Genomic DNA, 15246 nt, shown 5'->3' with positions numbered 1-15246 from the left:
CATGTCTGCATTGTGGAGTATTTGATGATTATCACTGAAAATAAGATTATGGATGGAGTGCAGTACAGAAAACAGAACTGGGGGAGGTGATGTCCTCGTGATATTATCACTGGACTATTATCCAGAGACCCAGCTAATGTTCTGAGGACCTGGGTTTGAATCTCACCACGCAGAAGGTGGAATTTGCATTCAATATAAATCTGGTGTTAGGAGTCTTATGATAACTATGAAACCATTTTCAAATGTTGGAAAAGCCCATTTGGTTCACGAACAGCCTTGCGGGAAGGAAACTGCCATGCTACAATTTAGTCAAGACCCACTGCAAAGTGGTGCCTCTTAAATGACCCTGGGGAGGGATAACAAATGTTGGCCCAGACAACGACACCCTCATCCCGTGAGTAACTTTTAAAACGTAAGAAGCCGTTGCCCCTCCACACAGGTTATGGTCGATACCCGGTGTTTTGTAGAATCCCTGCAGTGTGGAAGCAGGCCATTTGGCCCATCAAGTCCCCACTGGCCTTCCAAAGAGCATGCCACCCAGACCCAGCTCCCCACCCTATCCCTTTAACCCTGTATTTACCATGGCTAATCTATCTAATCTGCACCTTTTTGGACTGAGGGAGGAAACCAGAACACCTGGAGGAAACCCATGCAGACACGGGGAGAATGTGCAAACTCCACACAGACAGTCGCCGAGAGTGGAGTCAAACCCAGGACCCTGGTGCTGTGAGGCAGCAGTGCTAACCACTGAGCCACTGTGCTGCCCACTAGAATAAGTATATTTGTTTTATTTATTCACAGTATGAGGGCGTTGCTGTCTAGGCCAGCAATTCTTGTCCATCCCTAATTGCCCGTTAGGAGTCAACCACATTGCTGTGGGTCTGGAGTCACATGTAGGCCAGATAAGGATGGCAGATTAGAGTTTTTTCACGGGTGGGACTTTCTGAACAGTAGGCAATGAGTCCAACCCTTTGAGATGACAAATGGAGTCAAGCAGGAAGCTTGCTAAAGCAACAAGGTGTCACCAACTCTGTTTAATTCATGAAGGAATGTCTTGAAAGCTCTCTGAGAGAAAACATGGGATCATTATAAGCACACGAACAAGGAACAGGAGGACACCACTCCATCCCTCGAGTCTGCTTTACCATTCAATAGATTCATGGCTGATTTGATTGTATGTTGAAATCCACATTCCCATCTTCCTTTCATAGAATCTCTACAGTGCAGAAGTAGGCCCTTCAGCTGATCAAGTCCACACAAATCTTCCCAAAAGCATCCAAACCAGAGCCATGCCCCTACACCACTGCTTTAGCCCTGCATTTGCCAAGGCCAATCCACCTAATCTGCACATCTTTGGACCTGGAAGGAAACTAGAGCACCCAGACAGACAGGCACGGGGAGAATGTGCAAACTCTACACAACTAATAGCCCAATGGTGGAATCGAACCCAAGTCCCTGGCACCATGAGGCAGCAGTGCTAACCACTGAGCCACCTATAAATGTAATTCCATGATCACCATTACTGAGAGAAGCCTGTGATTCCACATTTACTGATTTAATTAAAGCTCTACCAGTTGCTGTAGTGAAATTTGAACCCTGCCCATAGGCTCTGGATTTTCCCAGGCCAGTGACCTTACCACTACGCTATCGCATCCTCCTATTGGTCAATTGAGTTAACTGTTCTGAACTATTCCGAAGAAGGGCCACTGGACTCGAAACTTTAATCTCCACAGATGCTGCCAGACATGCTGAGCTTTTCCAGCAATTTCTGTTTTTGTTTCTGATTTTCCATAACTGCGGTCCTTTTGGTTTTGTGTCTAATTTTTTTTCCCCCCTAACACTGAGACTTTGCTCTCTGATCCTAGACTCTTCCACAAGGGGAAATGACTTTTTCACACCTAGCCTGTCAAGTCCCCTAAAGATCCTGTATGTTTCAATAAGATTGTTTCCATTTCTTCTAAACTCCAATGAGTGAAAACTCAATCTACTCAACTCTTCTCATAAGACAGTTCCTCCGTATCAGGGATCAGCCGAGTGAACCTTCTCTGGACTGCCACCAATACCCGTATATCTTTCCTTAGACAAGGGGCTGAAAACTGCTCACAGTGTTCCCACTGTGGTCTGTTGAGTGCCTCGTATGATTTTATCAAAACCTCCCCTATTTTAATACTCCATTCCCTTTGAAATAACGGCCAACATCCTTTGTCTTCCCTATTACTCACTGAATTTGGGTTCTTGTTGTTTATGATTCATGGATGAGGCCTACCAAATCCCTCAATATCAACTCCTTTTGGCCTCGTACATATTTCATCTGCTGTTACACCCCCAAGCCATCACTAGTCACAGAACAATTTTAAGTTACTTAGTATGAGAAGTGTGACTGCCCTCTGGAATGAAATATACACATTACCCTTCCCTAATGTGCAGATCAGACTTCAGCCTTGTAACTCAAATTCAAAGTTCTTTGAGCTGCAAATACTTTCTACTAATGTATTTACTTTGGATCATGTGGTGTCCAGCAATTTCCACATACTGCAGTAGCAACACATCATCCATCCCGCCACTTCTGTTGGATTTAATTTAACATGGAAGTTAATGACTCTGGTTTTCCTGCTTTTTATGTTTTACTGTAATATTTTAATTTTGTCAAATAAGAAGTGACCAATTTCAATCGGAAATGTAAGCAGCTATTTTTAAGAAACGAGAAATGAAGAGAGACCTTGAGACCTGAATACAAGCTGAAGATTTTACATCTACTTTAAAGACTAGAAATATTCAGCAATCAGCCTCCTTGCCCTCGTGTCATGATGTGGTTTGCAACATTTTTCTGCCTCACAATTCATCCCTTTTATCCTCTCTTGCTCATCTCTTATTCTGGAGAGTTTGACTCTTGCATTATCATTAGGGAAAGTACCTCTATTCCTTTTTGCACTGAATTCGCACTTGGAACCAAATTTCCAAGAGTGTATTCACTCAACCTCTCATCTCACACTGAAGTTTCCTCTGCCTGTGATTTTTAATGTTTTAATTCTCTGTTCCAAGTAAGTTTCTCCTCATTTTTAAACTGTAATGCCTAGATTAAATTCTCCCACGAGAGGAACCATTATTTCCTCAACAAACTGTCAAGACAGCTTAGGATGCTTCAATCAGAGTCATATCTTAACTTTCTGCGCATGAAGATTTAAACTATTAAGATGGGGGTGGGCGGTGGGACCTGGGGAGATAGTGAGGAAAGAGATCAATCTGAGACAGGTACAGTTGAGAAAAGAAGCGAGTCAAACAGTTAGGGCAGGGAGGGACAACGCAGAGAACAAGGTAGGACTGATACATCAAACTGCATTTACTTCAATGCAAGACGCTTAACAGGGAAGGCAAATGAACTCAGGGCATGGTTAGAAACATGGGACTGGGATATCATAGCATTAACAGAAACGTCTTTCAGGGATGGACAGGACTGGCAGCTTAAGGTTCAAGGATACAAATGCTACAGGAAGGATAGAAAGGGAGACAAGAGAGGAGGGGGAGTGGCGTTTTTGATAAGGGATAGCATTACAGCTGTGCTGAGGGAGGATATTCCCGGAAATACATCCAGGGAAGTTATTTGGTTTGAACTGAGAAATAAGAAAGGGATGATCACTTTATTGAGATTGTATTATAGACCCCCTAATAGTTAGAGCAAAATTGAGAAACAAATTTGTAAGGAGATCTCAGTTATCTGTAAGAATAATAGGATGGTTATGGTAGGGGATTTTAACTTTCCAGAATAGACTGTGACTGCCATAGTGTTAAGGGTACGCACAAGAAAATTTTCTGATTCAATATGTGGATGTACCTACTAGACCTACTCTTGGAAAATAAGGCAGGGCAGGTGACTGAGGTGTCAGTGGGAAAGCACTTTGGGGCCAGCAACCATAATTCTATTTGTTTCAAAATAGTGATGGAAAGAATAGACCAGATCTAAGAGTTGAAGTTCTAAACTGGAGGAAGGCTAATTTTGACAGTATTAGGCAAGAACTTTTGAAAGCTGATTGGAGGCAGATGTTTGCAGGTAAAGGAATGGCTGGAAAATGGGAAGCCTTCAGAAATGAGAGTCCAGAGACAGTATGTTCCTGTTAGGGTGAAAGGAAAGACTGGTAAGTGTAGGGAATGCTGGATAACTAAAGAAATTGAGATTTTGGTTAGGAAAAAGAGGGAAGCATATGTCAGGTATAGACAAGATAGATCAAATGAACCCTCAGAACAGTATAAAGGCAGTAGGAGTATACTTAAGAGGGAAATCAGGAGGGCAAAAAGGGGACATGAGATAGCTTTAGCCAATAGATTTAAGGAGAAATACATTATGGACAAAAAGGAAAGTAGGGAAAGAATAGTTCCCTTCAAAGATCAGCAAGGCGGCCTCTGTGTGGAGCTGCAGGAGATGGGTGAGATACTAAATGAGCATTTTGCATCAATGTTTACTGTGGAAAAGGACATGGAAGATACAGAATGTTTGGAAATAGATGGTGACATCTTGAAAAATGTTCAAATTATAGAGGAGGAAGTGCTGGATGTTTTGAAACACATAAAAGTGGATAATTCCCCAGAGCTTGATCAGGTGTACCCTAGAACTCTGTGAGAAGCTAGGGAAGTGATTGCTGGGCCCCTTGCTGAGATATTTGTATCATCAATAGTTGCATTGCATGTGAGTGAGCATAAGAGGTATAGTTAGTAAGTTTGCAGATTATACCAAAATTGGAGGTGTAGGGGACAGCAAAGAAGGTTACCTCAGATTAAAATGGGATCTTGATCAGATGGGCCAATGGGCTGCAAAGTGGCAGATGGAGTTTAGTTTAGATAAATGCGAGGTGCTACATTTTGGGAAAGTAAATCTTAGCAGAACTTATATACTTAATGGTAAGGTCCTAGGGAGTGCTGCTGAACAAAGAGACCTTGGAGTGCAGGTTCATTGCTCCTTGAAAGTGGAGTTGCAGAGAGATAGGATAGTGAGGAAGGTGTTTAGTATGCTTTCCTTTATTGGTCAGAGTACTGGTTAGGCCACTTTTGGGATATTGTGTGCAACTCTGGTCTCCTTCCTATCGGAAAGATGTTGTGAAATTTGTAACAGTTCAGAAAAGATTTACAAGGATGTCGCTAAGGTTGGAGGATTTGGGCTATAGGGAGAGGTTGAATAGGCTGGGGCTGTTTTCACTGGAGTGACGGAGGCTGAGGGGTGACCTTATAGAGGTTTATAAAATCATGAGGAGCATGAATAGGACAAATAGACAAAGTCTTTTCCCTGGGGAGGGGAGTCCAGAACTAGAGGGTATAGGTTTAAGGTGAGAGGGAAAAGACATAAAAGAGACCTAAGGGGCAATGTTTTCACGCAGAGGGTGGCATGTGTATGGAATGAACTTCCAGAAGAAGTGGTGGAGGCTAGTACAATTGCAGCATTTAAAAGGCATCTGGATGAGTATACGAATAGGAAGGGTTTCGAGGGATATGGGCCAAGTGCTGGCAAATGGGATTAGATTAGTTTAGGACAGCTGGTTGATGTGGACGAGTTGGACTGAAGGGTCTGTTTCCATGCTGTACATCTCTGTGACTCTATGACTCTGAGTTGGGATGTTGCACTTCGCATATTACCATGGGGACGTATCGTCAAAAAGAATTGGTGGGAAACAACTATGGAAAATCCTGAGATTGGGAAAAGTGCTTTACCCTTCCTTCATTGTCTTTCAAGTTTCAATTGGTTTCCCATGAAGCTTTATTCCCAAGTGGATGAATCTGACCTTTATGGTTCCTGCTCAAGCAAGTTCTTGATAGTTGAGACCACCTCATTTCCTTACCTCAACAGTGTCAAGGAAGCAGAGTCTTGGTACTTCCTGCCATAAATGAGACTAAACAGGGGTGGGGTGGGGAGGTGGGGAGTGTCATCGATTAGAGTGCAGATGGCTGACTTCCGCAGCAGGGCTTGCATTTCACATGGCCTGGAGAGGCATCTCAGCTCAGGAAGGCAAGACATTGTTTGGGAATGAACTGGCAGTTCTCAATTGCCAGAAGTGCTGCCCCATTCCACCAACTCCCTATCACCTATGATGGAACAATTGGATGAAATGCCTGGCTCATAGTCCAACAGAGATGGAATTTGCCACCTCAAAGGATTGAGGTCAGTGTAATTTATGAGCTCACTAACTAGATTAGATTATTCCCTACAATTTGGAAACAGGCCCTTCAGCCCAACAAGTCCACACCGACCCTCTGAGGAGTAACCCACCCAGACCCATTGCCCTACCCGATATTTACCCCTGACTTAGTAATTTAGCATGGTCAATTCCCCTGATCTGCACATCTTTGTGATTGTGGGAGGAAACCGGAGCACCCGGAGGAAGCCCACACAGACACGGGGTGAATGTGCAAACTCCACACAGACAGTTGCCCAAGGCAGGAATCAAACCCAGGTTCCTGGTGCTGTGAGGCAGCAGTGCTAACCACTGAACCACCATGCCACCAGTCCACTAGTTTTAATTAAGAACAGAATTAGACCATTCAGCCCATTCAAGCCTGCTCCACTAAGGTCATGACTGAGAGTGCATGCTCCTGAAAAATCAGCAAAGTAACTTAGACTTCACTCCAGTATGTGTGCCAGTTACAACTCCACTGCTGACACAGTTATTTCTGAGTCATAGAGTTATGGGAGCAAGTCTTGATATAGCCCTTGAGCATGACAACCTAGGTTAACACTTGATGTGTGGTACCTGGGGAATTGATGGAAGTGCTGTCTTTTGGATAAGACAATAAACCAATACTATCCAAGATGAACGTAAAAGACGCTACACCAGTACTTAAGGGAAGAGCAAGGAAATTCTCTCCAGTATCTTGGCCAAATTAATCCCACAATCAGGATCATAAAATCAGATTATCCGACCATTGCAACATAGTTGTTTGCGGGAGTTGACTGCATGTAAATTGGTTGCTATGTTTCCTGTATTAAAACAATATCACTTCATTGTGTCCAAAGCAACTTGAGGCATTCTTGGTCATGACAGGCACTATATAAATGCAATAATTTTGCAATCCTGTACAGCATTTCTGGTCTGGAAATTTCCCTTGTGTTCACCGCTTAAAATTGTTCCCATGAATTGACAGAACTATAGTTCACCCTGGCTCCCTCTTCCAAACACAACCCAAACTTACATGTGTATTGCCTTTCATAATCTCTGGATGCTCTAAATCACTTTAATAACAAAGGAGTTCTTTTGAAATTCTATTAGGTTTTTAATGTAAGAGTTTTAAAAGATATATTCAAGGGACATGTTGCTGGCAAGGTGCCTATTTTTATGAGCCATCCCTAATTACCCTTGAAAGGTGGTAGTGAGTTGCCTCCATGAACTGCAGTCTTTGTGCTGCAGGTACTCCCACAGTGCTGTTAGAGAGGGAGTTCCAGGATTTTGACCCAGCTAAGCTGAAGGAACTTCAAGTTGTCATGATTTGTGGCTTGGAGAGGACCTTGTGATTGATGTTCCCGTACAACTGCTGGCATGGATTTTCTAGGTAATGGAGGTCAGGGGTTTGGAAAGTGCTTTTGAAGGTGCCATGGAAGTTGCCACAGCAGCTTTTCACAAACAATGATAATGATCAGGTAATCACTGTGGGTGGCCTCACAGCATCAGGGACTTGGGTTCAATTCCAGCCTCAGGTGACTGTCTGTCTGGAGTTTGTACATTCTCCCTGTGTCTGTGTATAATGCAGGAGATGCAGGATCAGTTCATTCCAAAAAGGAAGAAAGATCCTAGGAGGAGGCAGGGGTGGCCATGGCTGATGAGGGAAGTTAAGAAACATATAAAGTTAAAAGAGAAAAAGTATAACATAGCAAAGATAAGTGGGAAAATGGAGGACTGGGAAGCTTTTAAAGAACAACAGAGGATTACTAAGAAGGAAATACGCAGAGAAAAAATGAGGTACGAAGGTAAACTGGCCAAAAATATAAAGGAGGATAGTAAAAGCTTTTTTAGGTATGTGAAAGGCAAAAAAATGGTTAAGACTAAAATTGGGCCCTTGAAGACAGAAACAGAGGAATATATTACGGGGAACAAAGAAATGGCAGAAGAATTGAATTGGTACTTCAGATCTGTGTTCACTGGGGAAGACACAAGCAATCTCCCTGAGGTAACAGTGGCTGAAGGACCTGAACTGAAGGGAATTTATATTTGCCAGGAATTGGTGTTGGGGAGACTGTTAGGTCTGAAGGTTGATAAGTCCCCGGGGCCTGATGGTCTACATCCCAGGGTCCTGAAGGAGGTGGCTTGAGAAATCGCGGATGCATTGGTGATTATCTTCCAGGGTTCAATAGATTTGGGATCAGTTCCTGTGGATTGGAGGGTGGCTAATGTTGTACCACATTTTACGAAATGTAGAAGAGAGAAAGCAGGGAATTATAGACCAGTTAGTCTGACCTTAGCGGTGGGAAAGATGCTGGAGTCTATTATAAAGGATGAAATTACGACACATCTGGATAATAGTAACAGGATAGGTCAGAGTCAGCATGGATTTATGAAGGGGAAATCATGTTTGACTAATCTTCTGGAATTCTTTGAGGATGTAACTCTGAAGATGGACAAGGGAGATCCAGTAGATGTAGTGTACCTGGACTTTCAGAAAGCTTTTGATAAAGTCCCACATAGGAGGTTAGTGAGCAAAATTAGGGCGCATGGTATTGGGGGCAGAGTACTAACTTGGATTGAAAGTTGGTTGGCTGACAGGAAACAAAGAGTAGTGATAAACGGCTCCATTTTGGAATGGCAGGCAGTGACCAGTGGGGTACCGCAGGGATCAGTGCTGGGACCGCAGCTTTTTACAATATATATTAATGATATAGAAGATGTATTAGTAATAACATTAGCAAATTTGCTGATGATACAAAGTTGGGTGGCAGGGTGAAATGTGAGGAGGATGTTATGAGATTACAGGGTGACCTGGACAGGTTAGGTGAGTGGTCAGATGCATGGCAGATGCAGTTTAATGTGGATAAATGTATGGTATCCACTTTGGTGGCAAGAACAGGAAGGCAGATTACTACCTAAATGGAATCAATTTAAGTAAAGGGGCAGTTCAAAGAGATCTGGGTGTTCTTGTACACCAGTCAATGAAGGTAAACATGCAGGTACAGCAGGTAGTGAAGAAGTCTAATAACATGCTGGCCTTCGTAACAAGAGGGATTGAGTATAGAAGCAAAGAGGTTCTTCTGCAGCTGTACAGGGCCCTGGTGAGACCACACCTGGGGTATTGTGTGCAGTTCTGGTCTCCAAATTTGAGGAAAGACATTCTGGCTATTGAGGGAATGCAGCGTAGGTTCACGAGGTCAATTCCTGGAATGGCGGGACTACCTTACGCTGAAAGACTGGAGTGACTGGGCTTGTATGCCCTTGAGTTTAGAAGACTGAGAGGTGATCTGATTGAGACATATAGGATTATTAAAGGATTGGACACTCTGGAGGCAGAAAACATGTTTCCGCTGATGGGTGAGTGCTGAACCAGAGGACACAGCTTAAAAATACGGGCAGAGATGAGGAGAAACCTCTTCACCCAGACAATGTCACAAACATTTCCTTATGTGAAGTTCTGCATACTCACCCAGAGGGCAGTGGAGGCCCAGTCTCTGGATTCATTCAAGAAAGAGTTGGATAGAGCTCTCAAGGATAGTGGAATCAAGGGTTATGGAGATAAGGCAGGAACAGGATACTGATTAAGGATGATCAGCCATGATCATATTGAATGGTGGTGCAGGTTCAAAGGGCAGAATGGCCTACTTCTGCACCTATTGTCTATTGTCTATTGTGTGTTTGGGTTTCCTCACATAGTCTAAAGATGTGCAGGTTAGGTGGATTGCTGTGCTAAATTGCTCAGAATGTCCAGGGATGTGTAGGTTGGATGGGTTAGCCACGACAGATGCAGGGTTACAGGGATAGGGTGAGATGCCCTTCAGAGGGTTAGTGTCAACCCAATGAGCTGAATGGCCTACTTCCATGCTGTAGGGACTTTATTCTATGATTTAATGATGTTCACTGATAGTAAGTATGAGCCAGGGTACAGGGAGAACTCCACTATTCTTCTTCAAAGTAATGACATGGCAGCTTTTCCATTCAACTAAAATGGTAAACATTATGATCCCAATTGATGGTAATACTGGACAAGTCAAAGCTCAGACTTGATCCATCATAGATTTTATATTTGCAATTTGGTTACTGTGATCGTCTGTCACTGAATTTACTCATAAAAGGCAACAAAAGAACATTTAAAAGTGTATTCCACATGAGAAGATATCACAAATATACATATAAAAAGCCTGGAAAGATCTTACTTTAAACATCAGAATGAAAGACTTGACCCTTTTCCACAGCAGTGTACTTTACAGGCAGTCAATCCCTTTGACAATGTCACAAACATTTCCTTATGTGAAGTTCTGCATACTCACTAGGCATAATTCTCTCCATTACCATGATTCTCAAACATACACAGGCACAGCTTAACTCATTGACATTTCCTCACTGATCCCAAAGAAAATCTCACAATATGGGCCAGCTTGTCTATGTCAACTGCTAAAATACCTTAAGACTTAATTCCAGTTCCGATGGCCTCAAAACTAAACTGCCCATTGCTGCTATGGATCTTTTCTTAATCATGCCTCTGCCTTTTTTTTAATATGCTTGGTTTGCTTCTGAATGGCCATTTATTGCCCATCCCTAGTTGTACTTGAGAGAGTAGTGATGAGCTGCCTTCATGAACTGCTGAAATTCATGTGTTGTAGATTGATGGAAAGTGCCTTTAAGGAGGAATTTCAGGATTTTAACCCAGTGACAGTGAAGGAACAGCAATATATTTTCACGTCAAGACGGTGAGTGGGTTAGAGGGGAACTTGCAGGTGGTGATGTTCTCATATACCTACTGCCCATGTCCTCCTAAGTGGGAGTGGACATGATTTGGAAGATCCTATCTGAGGATCTTTGGTGAATTTCTGCAGTGCATCTTCACGATGGTACGCACTGCTGCTGTTGATTGTTGATGGTGGAGGGAGTGGATGTTTGTGGGTCTGGAAACAATCAAGAGGGCTGCTTTGTCCTAGATGTTATTACACTTATTGAGTGCTGTTTAGAGCTGCACTCCTCCAGGCAAGTGGCGAGTATTCCATCACACTCCTGATTTGAACATTGTAGATTGTAGATAAGTGAGTAGTCGGGAGGTGAGTTACTCATGGCAGTATTCCTAACCTCTGAGCAGGGAGTGTGTATCTTAAAAATAGAGGCAAGCCTTAATGCAAAACTTGAGAGGGTGCAGAAAAGGTTTACAAGGATGTTGCCAGGAGGAGGGAAAGAGTTATAGGGACAGTTTCTTTATAATTACGGAGGCTACGGGGTGACCTTATGGAGGTTAATAAAATCACCAGGAGCATGGATAGAGTGAATAGCCAAGGTCCTTCTCCTAGGGTGGGGAGTCCAAAACTCGAGGGCATAGGTTTAAGGGAGAAGGGAAAGATTTAAAAAGGACCTGAGGGATAACTTTTTCATGCAGAGTGTGTATGGAATGGACTGCCAGAAGGAGTGGTGGAGGCTGGTACAATTACAACATTTAAAATGCATTTGGATAGGTATATGAATAGGAAGGATTTAGAGGCATATGGGCCAAATACTGGCAAATGGGACTAAGTCAGACTGAGCTGTCAGGTTAGCATGAACAAGTTGGACCAAATGGTTTGTTTCTGTGCTGTATAATACAATGGCCTGCTCTTATAGTCACTTATATGTCTAGGCCAGTTTAGTTTCTGTAAGTTGTAAAAACTCAATTTAACTTACTTGTTCTTAATTCATTCATAGGCCATGGACATTACTGCACAATCCAGTTATTGCCTATCCCTAATTGTCCACGATCAGTTAAGTGTCAATGTCATTGTACATCTGGAGTCAAATGTGGAGCAGATCAGGTAAAGATGGCAAATTTCATTCCCTCATGTGTATTGGTGAATGATAGTGAACTGTGATTACCGTATTGATGGCAAATTTGACCATCTACTATGGTCCTTAGATCATTAACCAGGGGCTCTGAATTGTTAGATTAGAGTGATGCTGGAAAAGAGGCTCTATTCCTGATGAAGGGCTTTTGCCCAAAACATCTATTTTCCTGCTCCTCGGATGCTGCCTGACCTGCTGTGCTTTTCCAGCACCACTCTAATCTAAACTCTGGTTTCCAGCAACTGCAGTCCTCACTTTTGCCTCTGAATCGTTAGTTCAGTGACACCAGCATTATGCCACTGCCTCCATGTTAGTTTCCCTGATTATCTCACCAGCTAATTTTGCTAGATACTGAGCTTGAGTCACATGGTTTTCTGGAAATGCTGTTTTTGACCAACTACCAGAAAAACCATTTTCTCACCCTTAAAAATAAGTCACTTTTGCAGCATTGAAACAAATAAAATTTCCACTTTAGAACCCAATTTCCCAAATTGGAACATATTATATAATATATAAATATTGACCATCCAGATAAAGCTTCAGTTTAACTTCTCATCCAAACGTCTGCACCTCCAACATTGCAGCATTCTCCTCAATATTGCACTGGTATGTCATCTTGCATTTTTGCGCTTCAATTGTTGAAATGAAGCTCTAATCCCATGATTTGGGTGAGCATGTGCCCCACTGAGTCATAACTGACAAGTATTGATTTAGGGTGGAATCTATAATTTATTTATTCTGGCCAGTTCTGTGCAAAGGAATACAGAGTAAACATTTCCAACCATGTTTGCATTTCAAACTCTAATGCTGAGGACAAGTTTTTTTGTTCAAAGATGCTTATTTTAACACTTGCTGTTTCAAAAAATCATCATCCAACCCTGATGAGCTTGAACCACAAAGACCACTCATTCCATTGAGGTTGTATAAGTACCAGTAATAAATGATTTAACTGAACTGGTTTGGAATTGAAAAGATCCTAGTCTTTACTGCAGTGCCGTTGACAGCTTCCTGTATTACTAGAATCTATATTAGCGCTGCATAGACACTGCATTTCAGGTGGTATGACGCAGTTTGTGTGAGTCTTGATCAAAAAAGGGGTGTGGGATCGGAACCTGAAATAAAATTAGACATTTATGGTTTTCATACAATCGAAGTATTCCCTGTTCAACTTGCAGACTGTGTAGGAATCAAAAACAAAAGGGAAGGTGAAGGGGATTAGCAATGTTGGAAAGAAAAAGGGCGTGTGTTTGATTTGTCTACGTGTGCTTTTGTGCCCCTCTTTTTTTTAAATTACATTAGGTGGACTCTCCACCAACTTACTAGATTCTTGAAAAAAACAATTTAGAAAAAGATCTAATAGAATATTTTACGTTGGTTACCAACAGGATTGTACTGCAATCTCTCATAAACTAAATTAAAATAATTAAATATGGAAATTACTTTTAGGTAGGGATGTTCATTAGGCTTCACACTTTTACATTAAACTGTATCCAATTAATTACTATTGTCTAAATAAATGGAAAAGGGGAGAATCAATTCCGAGAATGAATGACTTTTATCTGTTTATATATCTACTTCCCTGTCTATCGAGCTGTCTATAGGTCGCTCTGCATGAATTATTTACGCTTCCATTGGTCCAGTGTTTAATTCAGCTTTTGCTTCACGTTCCACTTCCAGCAACTGCATTTAATAAATGTTTAAAAGCTATTTTTAGGGAAGGGAAGGGGCTAAAGGGGGGTCACTGGGTCATATATCCAGAATTTACAGAATGCCAGGATAGGATAAACAGAAAGCAAGTACTTGAAAGGGCGCGACAACAAGGAAGGAGGGAGGGGTCGAGAGCTACAGATAGCAGGTAGAAAGACAGCCACGTCTGCTGTCTGGAGACTGTAGGCTGGTGGAGATGGAGGAGAACACTAGTGGATGCTAGTGGATAAAGGATAGGTTCAGGGACTTTCTCCTGTGTTGCCAAGGGTTACACAACAGTGCTGGACCACACAGACTGAACCAGAAATTAACCTGATATTCGCATTAACCTGCAAATATCCAAACAGAGATATGAATTGTAGTGCAGAATGTAACGACATGAAATCTTTCAGGTTTTTTTTTGTAGAAAACAATAATAGAAAGGGTACCTCGGTCGTCTTGGCAACCGATTCCTGGTCGCCCCCTGTAGGCTGTGCATCGATGCCCGGGGCTCGGATTTGATGGTGGGGAGTAGCCCCATCGGTAACCTCGGAATATTTCGTGAAAACTAGAGGCACGGCAATGTCAGCCTTGTCTAGCTGGTTCCAGAAGCGAGCGATGCAACACGCCCGGCTAATGCACGGCCACGCCATCGCTGTCCAAGGTGCTGAAACTCCCGCTAGCTCCCCGCCACTCTGCTGTCCAGGGTCCTGGAACTCTCCCGCGTCCTCTCCAACCCGGCCAGAGCTTCCCCCACCCACCTCAGGAAGAATGACACCGCTCTCACCTCCTGGATTTTCGTTCTCTCGCCTATTTATAATATCACATCTACGAATCTCTTTGCTGTGAAATGTCTCCCATCGACAAAAAACAACAAAAAAAAAACCAGCTGTGAGAACTGGAGGAAACCACTCAAAGTGTGATCTGTCTCCTCTCGCTCCCAGAGGCTGAGCGAGACTTGTCCATTCGCGAGAACCACACCCTCTCTGCTTCCAACATCCTCAGTCTCAGGATGTTCGGGACGGAGTTGGATCCAAAGACAGTCTTTCCCTCCCCGTCGTCAGCACACGCTGTGTGGCTGCAGAAATGAAGGGTGGGGGAAGGGAGGAGAGAACAGTAGAGAGTGAAACAAGCTACTTAACTGTTTGCTGCCTGGACCACCACTAAATTATAACAGAGGCTTAGCGTGTTGTCATAAAATGCAGCTCTTCCTTAACACGGTAAAAATTACTGTACTAACACAGAACAGGCAGGAAACATATATTCCTGAAAATAAGTGGTAACCCTTACATGTTAATAGATTTGAACAGCACCATTGTACATGTATCTGTTATCCACATATCTACTGGGCATTTCCAACAAGTTCTGCTTTTTTAATTCTAAAATTCGATGCTATAGAATTATTGATGCATAGAATCAAACAAACAGAGAATAAGGACACTTGCCCATTGAGCCTTTGCTTGCTCTTTGGAATTTCTATTCAATTCACCTCACACACCCCGTTTTCTTTTCCTCTATCAGCTTTACAACATTTTTGTTTTCAACTTTGTATCCTATTCCTTTTTTAATTGTAGCTGCT

The 15246-nt window shown here is 42.6% G+C and overlaps 1 protein-coding gene across 1 annotated transcript in view; it reads right to left on the bottom strand.

Moving 5' to 3' along the window:
• The window catches only part of map6a (microtubule-associated protein 6a), a 45896-nt gene extending 31142 nt beyond the window's left edge, over window positions 1-14754 (bottom strand). Inside the window, exon 1 of the mRNA XM_072576804.1 lies at window positions 14117-14754. Coding sequence (XP_072432905.1) covers window positions 14117-14320 — 204 coding nt within the window. The 5' untranslated portion in view covers window positions 14321-14754. The remainder of the gene's footprint in view (window positions 1-14116) is intronic.
• Between the last annotated feature and the right edge of the window lie 492 nt (window positions 14755-15246).

Source organism: Chiloscyllium punctatum, chromosome 9, assembly GCF_047496795.1.
Source record: "Chiloscyllium punctatum isolate Juve2018m chromosome 9, sChiPun1.3, whole genome shotgun sequence".
NCBI classification, from domain to species: domain Eukaryota; kingdom Metazoa; phylum Chordata; class Chondrichthyes; order Orectolobiformes; family Hemiscylliidae; genus Chiloscyllium; species Chiloscyllium punctatum.
Note: the sequence above shows the minus strand (reverse complement) of the source record. Positions and strands in the feature narration are given on the sequence as shown.